Genomic DNA, 17,446 nt, shown 5'->3' on the forward strand with positions numbered 1-17,446 from the left:
TGATGTCAGTGTATGTACAAGTTATCCCTGTGAGCCAGAAGCTCAGGCTGGAGACGACTCTAAATAGTTTTCTTTATTTTTTTATTCTTGGCTCTATGTGATGTCATAGAAAATATATTTTTAATATAATGAGACACGGACCTGCTGTATGTGAGGGCAGGACACAAAACTACTCATGTAGGGTGCAAGAATGAAAGCATGGAGATGGAAATAAGGAGGAAATCTGTCACACTGAACTCAAGTTAAGAAGTAACAAGCTTGAACTCTCTGTGAATTAAAAACCAAACTTAAAATCATATTTTGCAACACGTTGAGCAGTTATTCTTATTTGCATTAACATTGTAGACAGCTTGAAAACGTAAGCTAAATGTGTGTACTGTACACCAGGGGCACTCAGTCATCATCAGTGTGTTATTATTTCATCCTATATTCATTAAAGTGACTTTAATTTATACAAACAGATTCTGTGTAGTTGGGTAACATTGTTGAGGCTCTAACATATAAAAGCTGAACAGACAAAAGGAAAACAGCACTGCTGACAGACTATGTGATAGAGTCACAGTTAAACAACTCTCTCCTGTTAAATCTGACTTAAGTTTATTATGAAAATAATAAACTTATTTTTTCATTAACTGTAGCAATAATCTGAGGGTTTTGTGTTGTTTGTTTTTTTTGAAAATCATGGAGTCTTCAGTCTTTGCGGGCCAGCCCCTTCCTCTGCCTCAGGTACAGTCTGTTGGCTTTCCTCAACAGAAGTATAAACCAGTAGATCTGTGGAGCCAGGAGCACTAGGTTACCCACGTTGCATTGCAGTGGCAGGTGAAAGACCACTCTGTGCAGAGGAATCCCAAATTGCCGGCCATACATCCAATACATGAAGGGGAAGAGCAGGATCCGACATGTGAAGAAGCTGAGCAAGACAATGATGCCGTTGATCCTGTGGAGTCTGGTGTTGTCGAGACCCAGCTGGATATGAAACACAGAAAGATGGTGAGGGGACTTCCCTAATACATCCATGTGCGTAACACAAAACACTTTTATGCAAACATGATAAGAATTTATGCCATTTGTCGTACTACAACACAATCTTTTGTACATGACCATTATAAACCCTGCACACGGTCCCACAATAAAAACACAGGACCAGGTAGGTTCATCATTAAAAACTGCATTTTGTATTTAAATCAATTATCTTTCTCTAACAGTAAATTTGCTTGATGATCTGAAATTGTTAGTGTGACAGATTTTCACACCCATATGTTTTGGCTAGTCTCTGGTGTCTTTGTACAGTCTGCCACTCTGGTCCTGTCAGCTGTGGGAGACTCCTCGATCTATGGATCGGGAGCTTAGGTCCTGTTCCTGTGCTGCCAAGATCGAAGCCTCTGTGCTGTCCTTTAAGCAGACCTTTTCTTGCCACTAGTGGGATTTCTTGATGTCAGCCTTCCTCTAAAGGTAAATCCCATGCATTACCTGGATGAGAATCTTTCCAATGGAGACAAAAGGAGTGCTGAACTCTGTGATGAACAGGCAGCCGATGAAGAAGTCCCCCAGTCCTCTTCTGAAGAACTGCAAATCAAACATTTAGTGGCAAGTCAGCCTGAACACACAAAGCGGAAGAGACTCCTCAGTGTTCTCACCAGAGTGATGGGCATGAAAATGAGAAGCAAGGCCATATGATGAAGAACCAACATGGAGTCCTTGATGAGAAAAGCCTTCACTGTCTGAAGAGAGTGGCCGCTGTATGAGCTGGAATGACCTTTGAGCTTCTGAGTATGGTAGTGGCTCAGATACATGGCATAGATGTCAAAGACCATGTAGGGCACTCCAAACAATACAAACGCGTTCACCAGCCAGTGACTGTGAAGAGAGACAGGAAACACTTTCACTGAACTAACAAACTGACAATCTAATGATAACTCATGTCTTCATGTGCAACAAACTATGAAACACTAACCTGTCAGCCATGACGTCCCTGCAGGATGTCATGACTGTGACTCCAGCTGCAGTAGCCAGAGAAGCATGTATGGCAGAAACCAGCCTAAAGTAAGCAAAGCAACGGTTTGGGTAGACAGAACTGCACTGGAATACATGCACGTTTATTTGTTGTCTGGCTTTTTAATAGTCCCCACTGCACACGCAATGAATATTCAAACCCTCACAGGCGTGTAATGTGGTGCCTTCGGCACATATCCTACAAACACATAACCAAATTATTATGTCAAATTCTAAAATCTAAGTCAAGCTTATATTTAACGGGAATCAGAGGATTCCTTACGTCAAAAACGCCTCTATGGTTTGTTATATATGTGCCGAATTTAGCTGCTCTTTCCTGTTAGTAATGTGACAAAGGAAGCAAATCTCCGCAGTGTGTGTAACGAGACAGATAAACAACACAACATTAAACTGGCGTTTGTGTTAACGTAGTCTGATGAGGTGACCCGTGTGGATGCTGACCTCTCACTGACACAAACCACGTCAGCGTCGCTCCACTGTGTGAAAGTGGATTTAAGGACTTTTCTGGAGCTGCAGAAAAGTCCAGGGAACACCAGAGCGCCACAGACCAGAGCAGAAAGCATTATGTTAGCCGGCCTCCTCCTGGTCCCCGTAACCGTTTTAACACAGTCTACATACCAACACCTGCCGTAGGGACACCATCGTATTTCAGTAAGCTAACGGCAACTAGCTTCTCTGATGGTTTGTTGAACTTCCGTCAACCTTTATTTAGAGGGCTATGATTGGCTGTAGGAGAAGAGCTTTAAACCAATAGAAATCCTTGACTTTAAACTACCTTTGAATTTCTCAGTCTACTTTATTCGAATCTGTTTCAATACGTTTCTTCTCTTCTTTGGTGATTGAAATATGTATAATATTTAAAAGCTAATGATATTTAAAATTATTAAAAAATACTACCCATCTGTACTTGTATTATTATTTTTATAATGTCCTTTTCACATTTTTCATTGAAAAAGAAATGCACGTGGGAAGGTAATGGTGATTCAGTACTACAGGATTATATTATGTATTTATTTTTTAAAGAGAAAGTTTTAGGAAATTCTATGTTTTAATAAAATTATAAGAAAATGTCGTAATGACAGTGACTTACCAATAACGGGACATGTCAGTCCAGTCTAAGATAAGTCTTCGTTTAACAATATTATGGATTCATGTCCATTTAGATTAAATTACTCATTGAAAAATTACAAATGAAATAAAACACAGGGGCTTAAACAGTTTCCAGTATGCAGTCTGCGATACCAACATATAGTAGAACCAGCGTGTCATATATTTACAGGCAGCAAGCAGGAAAGTGTGCTTGGTTCTCACAGAGCAGGAATGCAAGGCGGCTCCAGCCTTTCTCCAGAGGCATTATAACAGAGAGAGACATGGTACTGAAAGGACCCTGGACTGGAACCTACAGTACAGAAGAATCCTGTACCAGCAAAGATGCTGACAGAAATATAACTTCCAAGGGAAGAAAAGCTTATTTAAAACCATATTTTAATGAAAAGTCAGCAAAATTCTGAGTATTAATTTAACAGATTTGACAGAAGATTCAGTTAATGATCTTCTTGATTTCCTCTTGCCAATTAAAATGAAAGCATGTAGCTAATGAAAGCTACATACTTCAAATTAAGTGCCCAATAAGTGCCCAGAGAACTGCTGCAACAATGGTTTGGAGTTTCTTTGTGACCTCGGGGCAGCAGTCTTTGACCTAAAGCTTAGAAATAGTGCAAACTGGCAACTTGCTAATCTCCTACATCAAGCATTATTTCCAGTTGTGTTGATTATGTTTGACCGCGTGGCCGCAGAGCCTTCAGTTTTCAGGCCCCTCTTCTGTGGAACCAGCTTCCAGTTTGGATTCAGGAGACAGACACTATCTCTACTTTTAAGATTAGGCTTAAAACTTTCCTTTTTGCTAAAGCATATAGTTTGGGCTGGATCAGGTGACTCTGAATCCTCCCTTAGTTATGCTGCAATAGGCATAGGCTGCTGGGGGATTCCCATGATGCATTGAGTATTTCTTCTTCAGTCATCTATCTCACTCACTATGTTTTAATAGTTGTACAAAGTTTTAAAACTTTTTAGTAATCTCTGGCTCTCATCCATAGCATGTCTTCTATTCTGTGTTCCTCCTCTCACCCCAACCGTTCACGGCAGATGGCCGCCCCTCCCTGAGCCTGGTTCTCCCAGAGGTTTCTTTCTGTTGAAAGGGAGTTTTTCCTTTCCACTTTCGCCAAAGTGTTTGCTCATACCCCTTATGATTGTTGGGTTTTTCTCTGTATGTATTATAAAGCGCCTTGAAGTGACTGTTATTGTGATTTGGCACTGTATAGATAAACTAGACTAAACTCTCAGCAGTTGGAGGATACTCAACTGCAGAACCAGACTGTGACTGTGACCTATAATACAATGCCATTTTTGAAATCAAATTTATTTCTTTAGAATATTGCAGCACTTTCACAGGAACGCCTCACAGTTGCCTGTTTAAATAAATACACTTGAGTGTTTAATTTGACTGTTGGATTTGTACTTCAGTGCTAGTTGTACTTTATCATACATGTGAACTTTATGAGACCATCTTCTTCTTTCAGCGTCATTTTAAGGGTTGACACAGCAGATCGTCTGATTCCATCTCACTATATCCTGGCATCCTCCTCTGCCACACCAACCCTCTGCATGTCCTCCTTCACTACACACTCTACTGCCCTAGTCGCCTGTCTCAACTTCTCTCTGAACTCTGTGTGCTACATTCTTCCTATTATTAGACCACATTAAACTTTGCAAAGGCTCACAGTTTGGAATTTCATTGACAGGCTTCCTGACAGTGTCGATGCAGCTGTCTGCTTGGCTTCAGCTCTGCTTTTTGCAGTTGGTGAATTGGATTTCTCAATGTGTTTGCCCTATCAGTTGTTTCACAAAGTAGAATTAGATAAGTTATAACAGAACAGTATGGAAATCTATCAATCTGAATGGTTACTTTCAGGTAGAAGATACACGGTTCCACATTTTACATTTAAAAGATATAGATTCACTTAATGCTGCAGTGTGCAGGTCACACGATCAGTGATTTGTTGTGCTTTTATGTACTGCAGGTAAAATAAGTATTGAACATGCTTACCGAATGTATTTAATACTCCATACAAAAGCCTTTGGTTTCTCCATACAGTAGGCATCTTGAAGCTGGCATCACCAACAGTCATATGCATTTCTAAATGTGATTCTGTCTTCAAATCCTGTAGGTTCCTGGATTTCTGATTCTCATCATTTTCACTCTGTCTGAAATCTGGTGTGGGGAGCACCTAGTTGTGGATGTTTTTTCCACTTCTAGATTATGGCCACAACACTGCTCACCGGAACCTTCAGTAGTTTAGAAATACTTCTGGAACCGATGCCATCTGTATGTTTTGCAAGAATAATGTGGTGAAGGTCTTGAGGGAGCTCGCTGGTTTTACCCATCATGAGATGGTGCTTGTGTGACACCGTTTTGTAATGGATCAGCTGGGACTGAACTAGCTGATATTAATTTCCACTAAGTGGCAGCGTTGCTTTCTAATTACTGATAGATTTCAGCAGCTGTCATGACTTTCTGCACTTCCCTTTCTTCCCATGCTCAGTCCTTTTTCCCTGTTCCCATTTCTCATTACTACACATAATTTATGGACATCTACGGTTTGTTTTCTCTGCATGTGTGGATTGGATGGGTTGTTACCAACATCTGGTGAGAATTTCATGCCAGTAGCACCTTTAGAAATATATTTACTTAGAAAACGTATTTTACCCGTTGAATGTGCTGGTTATAAAGGTTGTACTGGTAGTGACTAGAACAAATGTTCTCTTTGGGAACAACAAACATTATTGTAGCTATCTCTGTCTTAACTATAAGACCAGATTCAGGCAGCTGCAGACTCTCTAGCAGAGACCAAAAAAATACAAAGACAGAAAGTAAAAGCACTGTTGCGCTCACTTTTATTCATATATATATATATATATATATATATATATATATATATATATATATATATATATATATATATATATATATATATATATATATATATATATATATATATATATATATATATATATATAGTCATGTGTTTGACTGCCACAGTTAAAAAGTGTGACTCATCACATTATCACCTGTAAGCATAAATAATGACTTTTTTTTCTCTCTTGAAACCTGGTAAATAAACCAACTGAAAACAGTTACGGGTCATTTTCAGCACCATTGAATAGTACATTCTCTATATTGCATCAGGATATAAAAATATACAGATATAGTGTTTTTTTAAAACATTCTTTCCATGTTGTTCAATGGCATGAAACAAGAGAGGAAGAAAAGACCCCATACTGACAATGAGGATTATTACCGTTATCATCTGTATTATTAATCTGTAGCCGACCCTTAGCGGACCGTGCGCTCATCCGTTCACAGCACTTTAAAAACATCAGTAGCAGCCACACGTGGGAGAAACAAATAAAATAAAACACGAGTTAGAGGCAGACTTCTTCTCTGGAACATTTCACGCTCACAGTGCCACCGACCCTCCCAACCACTTTTAGAGAACAAAAGAAAAACAGGAGAGTGATGGAGATGCTAATAGGGACCTGGGAGTGCTGGAGGGTTGTGGGAGGGAAAACCAAGCAGGCCGGTGGGCTGCAAGCTTCTCGTATCCATGACCAGTCCAGTTATAGACACGGTCTAAACACTGTACATCCACAGTCCAGGATGGTAACGATGCTAGGGGCCTCTATTAACCCCTACCCCGCCCCAAAAACTATCAATGGAAAACCCTCAACATGAATTCAAAGCAGAAAAACGTGAAGAAAGAAAGCAAGAAGAAAAATAATAAACTGGGTCGTCTCAGTTTTAATGGTTTGAGGCAAACAAGAAGATCACAAAGAGAAGACGAAGAAGAAGGAAAGGCGTGGTCAGGACCAGAGTTCAGTTTGCAGTGCATAGAGAGGGGCTTCTGAGATGGAGACTGAGTCACCTGGTTGGTTCACTCAGATGGGATTATTGCCCTCTGTCAACCTCACACACACACACACACACACACACACACACACACACACACACACACACACACACACACACACACACAGTAAACGCACGTCCACCCGCAACCAGCAACATGTGGGAGTACAAACGGAGAGCAGAATTAAAAAAGCCAGTGGTTTCCAGCCTGTCCCCCCATCCAGCAGTTTCTGTGGAGTGATGTGTATGTGTGTGTGTGTGTGTGTTTGTGTGAGCCATGTAATGTATGTCCAAGTAAAATTTCCAAACAGGCCAGGCTCCAACAGCACTTTCATGTGTTGCGTGTCCATCCGTCCAGTGTCTGTCTGTGAGTCAGAGTGGTGCTGTGGCCTGCCCTCCTCTACGACGCTTCACATCCGCGAGGAGCAAGCCAGCTCGTAGAACAAGACGTAGGCGTCGCTGCTGCGCACTTGGCTGGAGGACATTGGCGTTACTCTGAAAGTATATAAATAAAATAAAATTAAACTTAAGCCTTTGAACACTTGATTATAATGTATCATTTATATATTTTATTCAAGCAAAAATGATCTCATGATCCTCTGAGTGAGCTATAGGGTGTCTTTATAGATATTAACTGTAGACATAATCACAGTCTGTTTGAGCAGTTAGTATGCAGTAGGATGCCATATAGTGTAACTCCTATCTTACTCTAATAGAAATTACAACATGATAAATGGGATAAAAAGTCAAATTGAAAGTTAGTGCACGAAGGGAATGAAGCTGTCAGGCACTATAGTTGCTACTTCAGTCACACACTGCTGTCTAAAACAACCTGCCCAGACTTTGAATGTAATGACTAATTGAGTTAGCTGAAAGCTCCACCTGAGCCTCATATGTGTGTGAGTACATTTAGTAGAGCACCGCATTAAAAGCAGAATGTCTGAATTTGGTGATTTTGAGATGAGATGTCAAGTCTGAGGGAGCCCACGTGCTAACATGGTTTCCAAATGGATTAATTCTGTTGGCTAGTGCTGATGCCAGGAGGATGTGTAACAAATGATGTATGCCTTCCAGGAACGACTTTGATGCTTGATTAATAGGAGAGCATTAAATCAACGCTACAGCCTGACATACGCCTTCCCTTAAACATCTGTTTGGTTGTGTGAGTGTAGAATACAGTACGAAGCATCTGTTAAATGTAACACAGTTGTAATTGTTTCTAGCTTGCTCATTATGCTGATGCAGCAATGTGGAACAGTGTCGAAATCTACAAGCGTTCTTGTTTTCTGAGCTTGAAATCATCAGTGTGCACTCAGTCGGCTGTCTTCTGTTATAGTAAAAGTTACTTTTGTTCAAGATTTATCAGCTCCAACGTGAGTAGCTCAGTTTCCGATGTAATGTTAGAACAAAGCAGACACACACGGGTAGAAAAGAAAAACAACACTAACGATTCACTGCCTCTTTATGGTGGCTTCACAGGGTTAATCTTACTTTGCAGTAATGCATATGTATATATACTGTATGCATGCTAGTGTATGAGGAGGTAAAGGAAACAAATTCACTTAGTCAATCTAATTTGCTTTGTTTCCATGCTGGAGTAACTTTCAGAATCATCATCAATTCATTTATCTTTCATGAAGCTATCAAATGGTTTCAGTGCCAGCGTGCATGCTGTACACTCCCAAACACACACACAGAACAGCGTGAGCTATGTGTAGTCATCAGCTATGTGTAGTACAACCCCCCAAGAGTGACGGAGAACCAGCATCAGACCTGACAACAGTGTTGAGTAAGAGGAAGCGTGGAAGGGTATGAATGAGTGCAGCGCAGCAGGAAACAGCCTGGAGTGACCAACGGGATGCTAAGCAGAGCAGATAGCACCCGCAACTCTTACTATCACTCCTCAACTCTGTTATCTTAGCCAGGGGGTGTTTGTGTGCTTGTGAGAGCAATAACAGCCTGTAAAATTATCATTATCAACGAGCTGACTTCTCCACACAGCTCCTATGATCTTCTACACGAACAGTGAACTGTCATAGTAACACTAAGTGTATGTGTGTGTCTGTGTGAGATTTGTGGCGAACCTACCTGGAGTCATTGAACGTGTACCATTCTCCCGAGCTGGGATTGCGACAGTAGGCTGTGTAGTGGCCGCCCATAGTGGTGCCTGAGTGGTTGGACACTGCGTACAGGTTGTACACTGCATTTACTGCAAGGCGACAAAACACATGTTTAAAGGGACAGTTCACCCAAAAATCAAATCTAGATATTGTCTCAATAGCCTGTAGTGATTGCTCACCACAATGGGCCATGACTTGAATATGGGGCCATCTAGTTCCATTATACTCCATTAAAGTATAATGGAACTAGAAAAAAATCTGAATGGAGAATAGTTTCATGTAGAAACCATTAGTTTAATGTTGTAGATCTGGGGCATTGGCTTGAACTGCTGCCTCACAGCACAAAGGCAGAAACTAGCTCACACCTAAACACTGAATAAACTTCTCTGTGAGCCAGAGAGAAAAGTTCTACATTTAGTGTAAACATAGCGTTCTGTGGCAGTCCACTCGTGGAGAGTACAAGCTCATTACTTACTGCTGTTTTCAGAGGCAAACTCCCGCAGGTCAAGATCCTTCATGGGGAAGTTAACAAATGTGGACAGTTTGCTGGTTCTTCGTGCCTCAGAGAAGCGCTTCAGGTCTTTAGAGGAAAGGGAGTCAAGGAACAGATGCTCTGCATACAGTAAACTGTACATCAAGCCAACATTCAACATGACTACTCGGAACGGCTTCACTCCACTGAGGCTTTAGAATGACACATCCATCACCTCAGTGACTTGACAAATTCATAACAGCCAATTAGCAGCTCGTTAAAACATCTGATCATGTGCACTGTCAGCGCTCACTCACTTAATTATACTGTTGGGCTTACACACATGACAACTTCCTGCCTCCATGGCAGAGCTGTCTGCTGCTAACTGTTCACAGCACTTTTCTATTGCAGCTATTGTCATAGCTGCAACAGAATAGCTAAGGGTCAGCTAATTACTAGAAAAACACTTTTTGCAATTCAGTAGAACAGAATACAAAGCAGTAAGTCATAAAATCTCAATAAAGCATTCAGCTACCCCACATGCCTCAGCACAGCATCACAGCAGGTGATGAATAAAGCAAAGGATACGCAGCACTAAAATCTTGGGGAATTTCTGTATTGTGAACTTTTTAGTGCATCTCCTCCTGGCTTTACATCTGTAGCACGTCTTTGAGAAGAAACAGAATAAGATCAGTCAGTGTTTAAGAACAGGAATCATAGAGGAACCACCACACAAGATAAAAAGCACAAGTTACTCACTCAGTCTAAACTATCTCTGACCATCTATGTGCAGCTTACATTTGTACTGAGCATAAAACAAACTGCAGTTTATAGATAGTTTCCCTTTTAGATGCTGTGTAAGTTCTGTGGGAGGGATTTTTTAATTTGAATTACTTTATAAGCATTTTACAGTTTGTTGTTGAACAGGAAAATTCCAAACCAGTTTTCCTAAATTTGCTGCTTCTGCAGTTACTTTGCTCTGCCTTTGTAGGGCAGTGTAACTCCTCTAATTACATGTATATGAAGAGTTTCTGAAGAAATACAGTTTTTTCTTATTTTTATATTTGTCCTGTCACACTGCTGGATGCTCACATTAAACATGACCAACAACACCTTTACATTTGTAAAAACAGTTCTACTGTCATTTATGATTCATTCAGATGTAAACATATTGTTGTGCACTTTGTGCGTCAAAGTATGAATTTGTTTTGAGAATTGTGTTTTTTACTTGTATTTATGTTGTATGGTCTACCTTACAATATAAAGTGCCTTGAGGCAACTGTTGCTGTGATTTGGCACTGTAAAAATAAAATTGAACTGAATTCTAGGTTTGCAGTTTGGTTTTGGAAATCCTACAATTGCAAGTTCAGGAGGAAGTCTTATGGCTTCTTTTAATGGCTTAAAGCCAGGCGAGGGGCAGCCAATAATATAGAAGTGAAAGGGTGGACGTAAAAGGACAGGAACTAAAGCAGCTTGTTTCAAACAGAGGATCAACTCAACTGAGTTAGGGGCAGCAACGAGCCCTGTATATGTTAATAGGGATTATTTTAAATTGTGAATCATGCAATTCTGTCATCGTCTAAGAATAAAAAAGGAGCTGAAATTAGCTTAATTATAAAGTAAACAATATAAACTCTTATACGCACAAATAAAACAAATTTCATGTTCTGTGTTAGCTGTGCTAACTCAACACTGGATAGGAAAAGTATGAAGTCAAAGTGGTGATTATCATAAGCTCTTTTTGTCAGTGCAAGCAGTGAACACCTACCGGCTTTTCATCCCCATCAAGGACGTCTTCTTTGGTGAAGAGTCGCATGCAGTCCATCAGACTCACCTCACCATAGCCCTTCTGAGCACAGATGCATTCACATTACATTCACACACACGAAGCAAAAACAAATAGAGACAGGAAAGAAATGAAGAAGCTCATATTAGGAGCTGTGGACACAGGAAGTGTTTCAATATTTAGTGCAAATCATCATAAAACACACACACACACACACACACACACACACACACACACACACACACACACACACACACACACACACACACACACTCATACACTGATTGTGCTGACATTTGTGTCTGCTGCCCTTCTGGTACGCGTTACGTAAGAAGGACAAACACAGGTCCCTGTCTGGACCTGTGAGTCTGTGGTCTAACCTTGGCGATAGGCAGAGAGAGATCCCAGAAGGGGTCGAAGACAGTGGAGCAGAAACCACAGTGGCTGCAGGTCAATGAGCTCTTCAGCTGTCCCACAAACAGGTCTGGAGAAGCACAGATCAAAGAGTACATCAAAGAAACAGATGAGAAAGTTTATCTTCCTTTTCATTTCCATTTAACCACGTTCTGTTTATGTCTTGTATGTGCAAGGTGAATTTTCACATTGGTGACAAATAAAACTGAGCTGCAGCCCATTTACTCACCTACTATCTTACTGTCCTCTCGCTCCAGGTATTTACTCCACATCTTCTTCCCTTTCTCCTCATCTCTGAGGGGGGAGTATGAGTTAGAAGTTAGAAAGTGTAAGCCTTACATGAAGTGTAAGGCTTACACTTCATGTACATATGTAATGCCTGAGCCCCCAGCAGGCAGCTGATAGTTAGGAAGATGGCTAAGATGGGGGAAATCATACTGAGCTGTTGTGACACTGTAAAAGGGTTTCAAAAATAACAAAAAGCAACAAGAGAACCTGGCCTAATTTATCTTAACTACCAAGGTGTCCAAGAACCATTTTAGGGGATTAAAAAGATGCTTTACAGAAACACTTCCTCCTGTGAAACACTTTTTCATGCTGTGTGCAGATATTTTCCTGCAGTTTTAACAGTGCAGCAGAGAGGATGTGTTTTTAGGGCAATACTGGAAGTTGCTGGAATTAACTCTGACCCTTAAACAAACCGTGGTTAGATAACTGTTAATTATATCAATGAAAAACTGGAGCATTAAGTGCTTGTGGCCCCCAGAGAGGAAACAAATCAGCATGGGAGGTGAAACTATTGCACATGGCCTTGAATTAAAGATTAATGATGAGGCCTCAGTGATTAGTGCTGTCTTGGTTTGGGGCTTGTATTCATACTGTACGCTGCACATAACCTATTCAGAGATTTGGCCCTGATGTTTTTGAATTACTAAGCTAATGTGATTCAGGCTGGTTACGTATGAGTAAAAACGCTAATAAAATACAATAAACAGTTGTACTGTTCATCTGTGAAACTTCCAAACACATCCTCATCTCCAGCTAACAAAGTCCACTTTTAAAAACAAAACAAAACAGTGTTAGTGTGACTCAGTGCAGGTACACGCGCACGTGTCGGTCTGATTACTCACGGCAGGTGGTCGAAGTCCTCCACAGTGCCTCTCGGCCTCACAGTGACCCTGTTGACCTCGTTGTGCAGGCCGTCCAGGAGGAAGCGCAGGAACTCCTGAGCATCCTGTTGGCTGTGATACACCAAAACAGTTAGGGCTATGAAAATCAAAATCAGGTCACAAAAAAACAGAAAATAAAAAATAAAATGATTACAAAGCTTACTTGTATCCCACAAATCTGGGAGCATATCTCTGGATCTGTGTTTTAAATTCGGACGGGCTGACAGCCTCACTGCTGGATGATGTCCACATGGTCTGTAGCAGCTTGGCAAATTCTACCAACACAGCAGCAGCTAAGGTTATTCACACATACTGGGACGTAAAATGCTTGTGTCACAGTGGAATGAAATGAAGGTAGGACTCTTTTTCATGCAAACTCTTAAAAGACCAAGAAAACCACTCTTGTTTTTACCTCTTCTAACATGCTTTCAGGTGAAATGTGCAAATCTTACAGAGATGCGGGGGGTAGGGGGGAATGAGTGTGCTGCTGGTGGACCGCTGTGAGGAGAGTTTGTTTTGGACTCTAAGGGGCCTGTGTGACATGTCTCTCACCTTCCATGAGGGCTGTGTTGGTGCGGCTGTTGTTGTTAAGGTCTCTGCGGTGGGAGTTGTGCAGGCAGTAGTCTCGCAGGCTTTGTGTGTTGCTAAGACACTGCAGGATACTGTTCATGAAACACTGTCAGGACAAAGCAGAGAAAACGGTTTGATTCCAGATGCTATAATCAAATCAGTTTATGCTTTTACTTAATTAATACTGTTAAGTTAAACGTATTACTATTCAAGTCCTAATTAATAAGATTTAAGACCAAACTTGACATGGACATCAAAAGCAACAAACACACTGTTGTCAGTTCAAAATGAACAATAAGGTCAAATTAATACAGGAAAAACTGTATTAAAAACTGTGACCCTGAATCCTCCCTTAGTTATGCTGCAATAGACGTAGGCTGCTGGGGATTCCCATGATGCATTGAGTTTTTCCTTTCCAGTCACCTTTCTCACTCACTATGTGTTGATAGACCTCTCTGCATTGAATCATATCTGTTATTAACCTCTGTCTCTCTTCCATAGCATGTCTTTCATCCTTTCTTCCTTCTCTTACCCCAACAGATGGCCCCGCCCTTCCCTGAGCCTGGTTCTGCCAGAGGTTTCTTCCTGTTAAAAGGGAGTTTTTCCTTCCCACTGTCGCCAAAGTGCTTGCTCATAGGGGGTCATATGATTGTTGGGTTTTTCTCTGTATCTATGAAGCGCCTTGAGGCGACTTTTGTTGTGATTTGGCGCTATATAAATAAAATTGAATTGAATTGAAAAACTGTCTGAATGTATTTGTTAATATAAACAGACAACCACCTTGTTCACCCAAATGTCAAACTCCTGAAAGCCTGACCAATTTATCTGATATTATTGGCTGAAACCAGCAATATGCTACTGCTGGCATGTTGTTTGGAATGCCACACTCACACCAAACAGCTGATCTGACCACAGTCGGGCAGAATGTACACGAGTAAATAAATAACTACACATAACAAATTTAGGGAAATCCTTTTGCCATGTCTAAATGGAAAAGAAATACTGGCATATATATTGGAATATGGCATTTTAAAATCACCAAATATTAGCACTAGTTTCAAAAATCCTTTACCTACCTTTGACAGGCAATGTTGTTTGTTCCAGAAACATCTACAAACTTTAATCATCAGGACTCAACTTTGCTATTATATCAAGCAGCAACTTCTTGCTTACTAAATGGCTGAAAATTAAGCCAATATGGACACATGCTAAGAGTTGCAGTTGTTTTATTGGTCAACAGATGCTGGTCTCAAACAGTAAGTCAATCCCCATAGACTATAATGTAACAATGTCCAACTCTGCAGCATTGAAAATGGCACAGGAAATGGATTTAGCTGTGACAGATCATTTCTACTTCATAACAGCTGTACAGGGGGTGAATGTTTTGGAGGCTAAGGCCAACCTTCATACAAAGTCTTTGGGTTAAACCCGCAGCATCCCATGACCACAAACCAACAGGAGAGCTGCCCTTCTTCTAAAGATTTATTTTTGCCATTTATCCTTTAGTAGATAAGATACAGGACAGACAAGAAAGCAGAAAGGGAGCATGGGGGAATGACACACAAGCAATGTGGCAGGTATATTGTTGGTATATTGGTTACCAGCTCAACCAGATGAACTGAGATCTAAACTGAACTTAAGATGGCTGAAAACTTTTAAAGGTGTTTTAATAAAAGATAATTCACAATTAAGACATTCTAGGCCTTTCTGAAGATGTGCAGACACCCTGCATCATGTCTAACAGTGATTTCTAATGTTGTTCCAATATGTTACCAAAATATATTTCTGAGCGCAATTTGCAGTGTTAAAAGATGACAAAACAGTAGCTTAACAGCTTGAACGAATACTTCAACATTTTGAGTGATGTGCTTATTTGCCTAGAGTTAGATGAAAAAAACAGCTAGCATGTATAAAGATAACAACATCTCCATATAGGCACTCAAAGCTCACTGAAGAATATGCTGTCTTGTTTGACTTCGGTGTGCTCAAAGAGTAAGAATAAAAAGTTGGGACTTTACAGAATGTGATTTGTGCACTAATTCCTCGGGTGAGCACATCATAGCTGGGTATCTGCTAACCTCACTGTACAAATACTTGTTTTTACTTTAACTGTTCTAAGTCTTAGTGAAAAGCCAAGCAACTCAGATTTACTCCTCAGACTTGAGCATCATCAAGTTCATAGAACAAAGGCAATCAAGTGTTTTCGCCAGAACTCTGTTCACATCATTTTGAAAAAAGGTGGTGTACAGTCATGTAATAAAAGCTAAATCTACATATTATGTAAGAGAAGGATTTTTCAATGTAAATGTGAAGTCATTTGTCCTTGATGAATGTTTAAAGAAGCAGAGAAGCAGCAGTGTAACTCCTGGGTACAAAGAAGTATCACAGCACTGTCTCATGTCACGTGTTCATGTGACACATGTGCAGCTTGGTAAGAACAAGCCAGTCAGAGAGGGAGGGAATGAGATCTCTCTGGTCCATAGTTCAGAGCTCTCTGATTAGGTTACTCTATACAAGCACACAACACAGTGCACAGTTTATTTTAGGAGTCGTCCTTATGCTTGTTGCCTGGCAGACCGAACAGATCGCAACACACTGTGCTTACAGTGACACTCACTGGATTTTTGGAAAGCTATTGCAAATCAGTTGAGAACAAGAGCAACACTACTCAAGATGTTAGTCTCACAACAGATGTAATTACATGTATAGCATGTGGCTGCTGTACTTACAGTGTTTCCTAAATTCTTCAGTCCCACCAGGCCTTGGGCGCTCTTTGAATTCTGAAAATATAAATAAATAAATATCAAATTTAAAAACAAAACAAAACACCATTTTCAGATCATATGTACAGTCTTTTGATCAGACCAGTGAGGGCTGGTGACTCCCAACCACCACTGACAGTACTAAAATGTTTCATTTTATTCCTGAAGCAAAAACACTTGAAGAGCACTCCATGTAGCGGTTTGAATGAATGAACTGAAGCATTCAGCTTTTTCTGGTAGTGTTTAGCCTTCAGGAATCTCCAAACAGAAGATTCCCATTCCCAGCATCAACGTTATCTCTCGTGTCACTGTCCATGCTGCATAAGAAATACTAGTCAGTTAAATTAATAATTTGTAGTGCATTAAAGTACAACACCAGTTAACTATTGGTCACAGCCAGCTGTTTTCAGAAATAACACTACTCAACCAAATCTAACAAAGTCCTTCTAGCTTAGTGTGGAGCTTTGTCTGCACTGAGTTAGAATGGAATGGAACAGTTTACAGTGCAAAGGCCTTAATAGTGACTAACAGGAAAGTCTTAGTGTGTGTCAGACTTTAAAAATGAAAGCCCACAGTTATACACCAGATGTTTTCAGGATGACTTATGTTAAATTTTCATAACCAAAGTGTCCGGTTCCTTCTTGGAATACCAATGTTATTTAAAACATGCTGAATTCTCAAAAATAAAAGCCTCCACTGGTTGGTGGTTGTGAAATGTTAGATTTTTAAAATAGTCCAAGGAATTTGTCAGTATCCTTTGGCGTGTCCTTTTTGCACTAGACACCATTATCACATGCTGTAACTGTATGAGTTTCAAAATAAAAGTTACCATTTATGTATAGGCATTTAGCAATACTTTACAGAGTATTAGAATTTTAAAGATAAAACCAGGTAAGTAAAGCCCAAAAGGTTTATTCTGTTCATCTGGACGTAGCATTTTCAATGGGTATCGTCGTTTCTGTCACTTGGAAGAGTGATGAAATGTTTCTCCCATTGAAAAGGCTAAGTCCAGATGAACTGAATCAACCTTTTGGGATTTACTTACCTGGATGATTGAGCATGCATCAAGACACTTTCTTTGAAAACTTCTCTAATTGCTGGAATTGTTTATTTATGCAATCTTGAGTCAGCATCTTATCTTCAGCTTCTCTCAGCTAGCTGATTTTGCTAAAGA

At 40.3% G+C, this 17,446-nt stretch overlaps 2 protein-coding genes across 9 annotated transcripts in view; both read right to left on the bottom strand.

The window, feature by feature from the left end:
* Positions 1-64: 64 nt before the first annotated feature.
* Positions 65-2,708, bottom strand: LOC308401385 (ceramide synthase-like). The gene is made up of 5 exons (XM_080889587.1): positions 2,455-2,708; positions 1,955-2,038; positions 1,638-1,857; positions 1,471-1,566; positions 65-966 (listed from the first exon to the last, which is right to left on the bottom strand). Exons 1-5 carry the CDS (start codon positions 2,574-2,576, stop codon positions 691-693), a joined length of 798 nt encoding a protein of 265 aa, XP_080745713.1. The 5' UTR covers positions 2,577-2,708; the 3' UTR covers positions 65-690.
* Positions 2,709-6,848: 4,140 nt separating this feature from the next.
* Positions 6,849-17,446, bottom strand: part of usp2a (ubiquitin specific peptidase 2a) — a 56,820-nt gene continuing 46,222 nt past the window's right edge. For all 8 annotated transcript variants that reach the window (XM_080889950.1, XM_080889944.1, XM_080889948.1 and 5 more), the window contains 11 exons: positions 16,240-16,290; positions 13,493-13,616; positions 13,104-13,215; positions 12,902-13,012; positions 12,001-12,065; positions 11,738-11,841; positions 11,340-11,420; positions 10,160-10,238; positions 9,575-9,679; positions 9,068-9,188; positions 6,849-7,474 (listed from right to left, as the gene is read on the bottom strand). In XM_080889950.1, the coding sequence (XP_080746076.1) occupies positions 7,390-7,474; positions 9,068-9,188; positions 9,575-9,679; positions 10,160-10,238; positions 11,340-11,420; positions 11,738-11,841; positions 12,001-12,065; positions 12,902-13,012; positions 13,104-13,215; positions 13,493-13,616; positions 16,240-16,290 (1,038 nt within the window). In that variant the 3' untranslated portion in view covers positions 6,849-7,389. The remainder of the gene's footprint in view (positions 7,475-9,067; positions 9,189-9,574; positions 9,680-10,159; positions 10,239-11,339; positions 11,421-11,737; positions 11,842-12,000; positions 12,066-12,901; positions 13,013-13,103; positions 13,216-13,492; positions 13,617-16,239; positions 16,291-17,446) is intronic.

Source organism: Rhamphochromis sp. 'chilingali', assembly GCF_963969265.1.
Source record: "Rhamphochromis sp. 'chilingali' genome assembly, chromosome: 8".
Lineage (NCBI taxonomy): Eukaryota > Metazoa > Chordata > Actinopteri > Cichliformes > Cichlidae > Rhamphochromis > Rhamphochromis sp. 'chilingali'.

Coding starts and splice junctions, on each gene's coding strand:
- LOC308401385 (XM_080889587.1), bottom strand. CDS start 2,576: ATGCTTTCTGCTCTGGTCTGTGGCGCTCTGGTGTTCCCTGGACTTTTC. Junction 2,039..2,454: donor GTGGTTTGTGTCAGTGAGAG/GTCAGCATCCAC, acceptor TGCTTACTTTAG/GCTGGTTTCTGCCATACATG. Junction 1,858..1,954: donor AGGGACGTCATGGCTGACAG/GTTAGTGTTTCA, acceptor CTCTCTTCACAG/TCACTGGCTGGTGAACGCGT.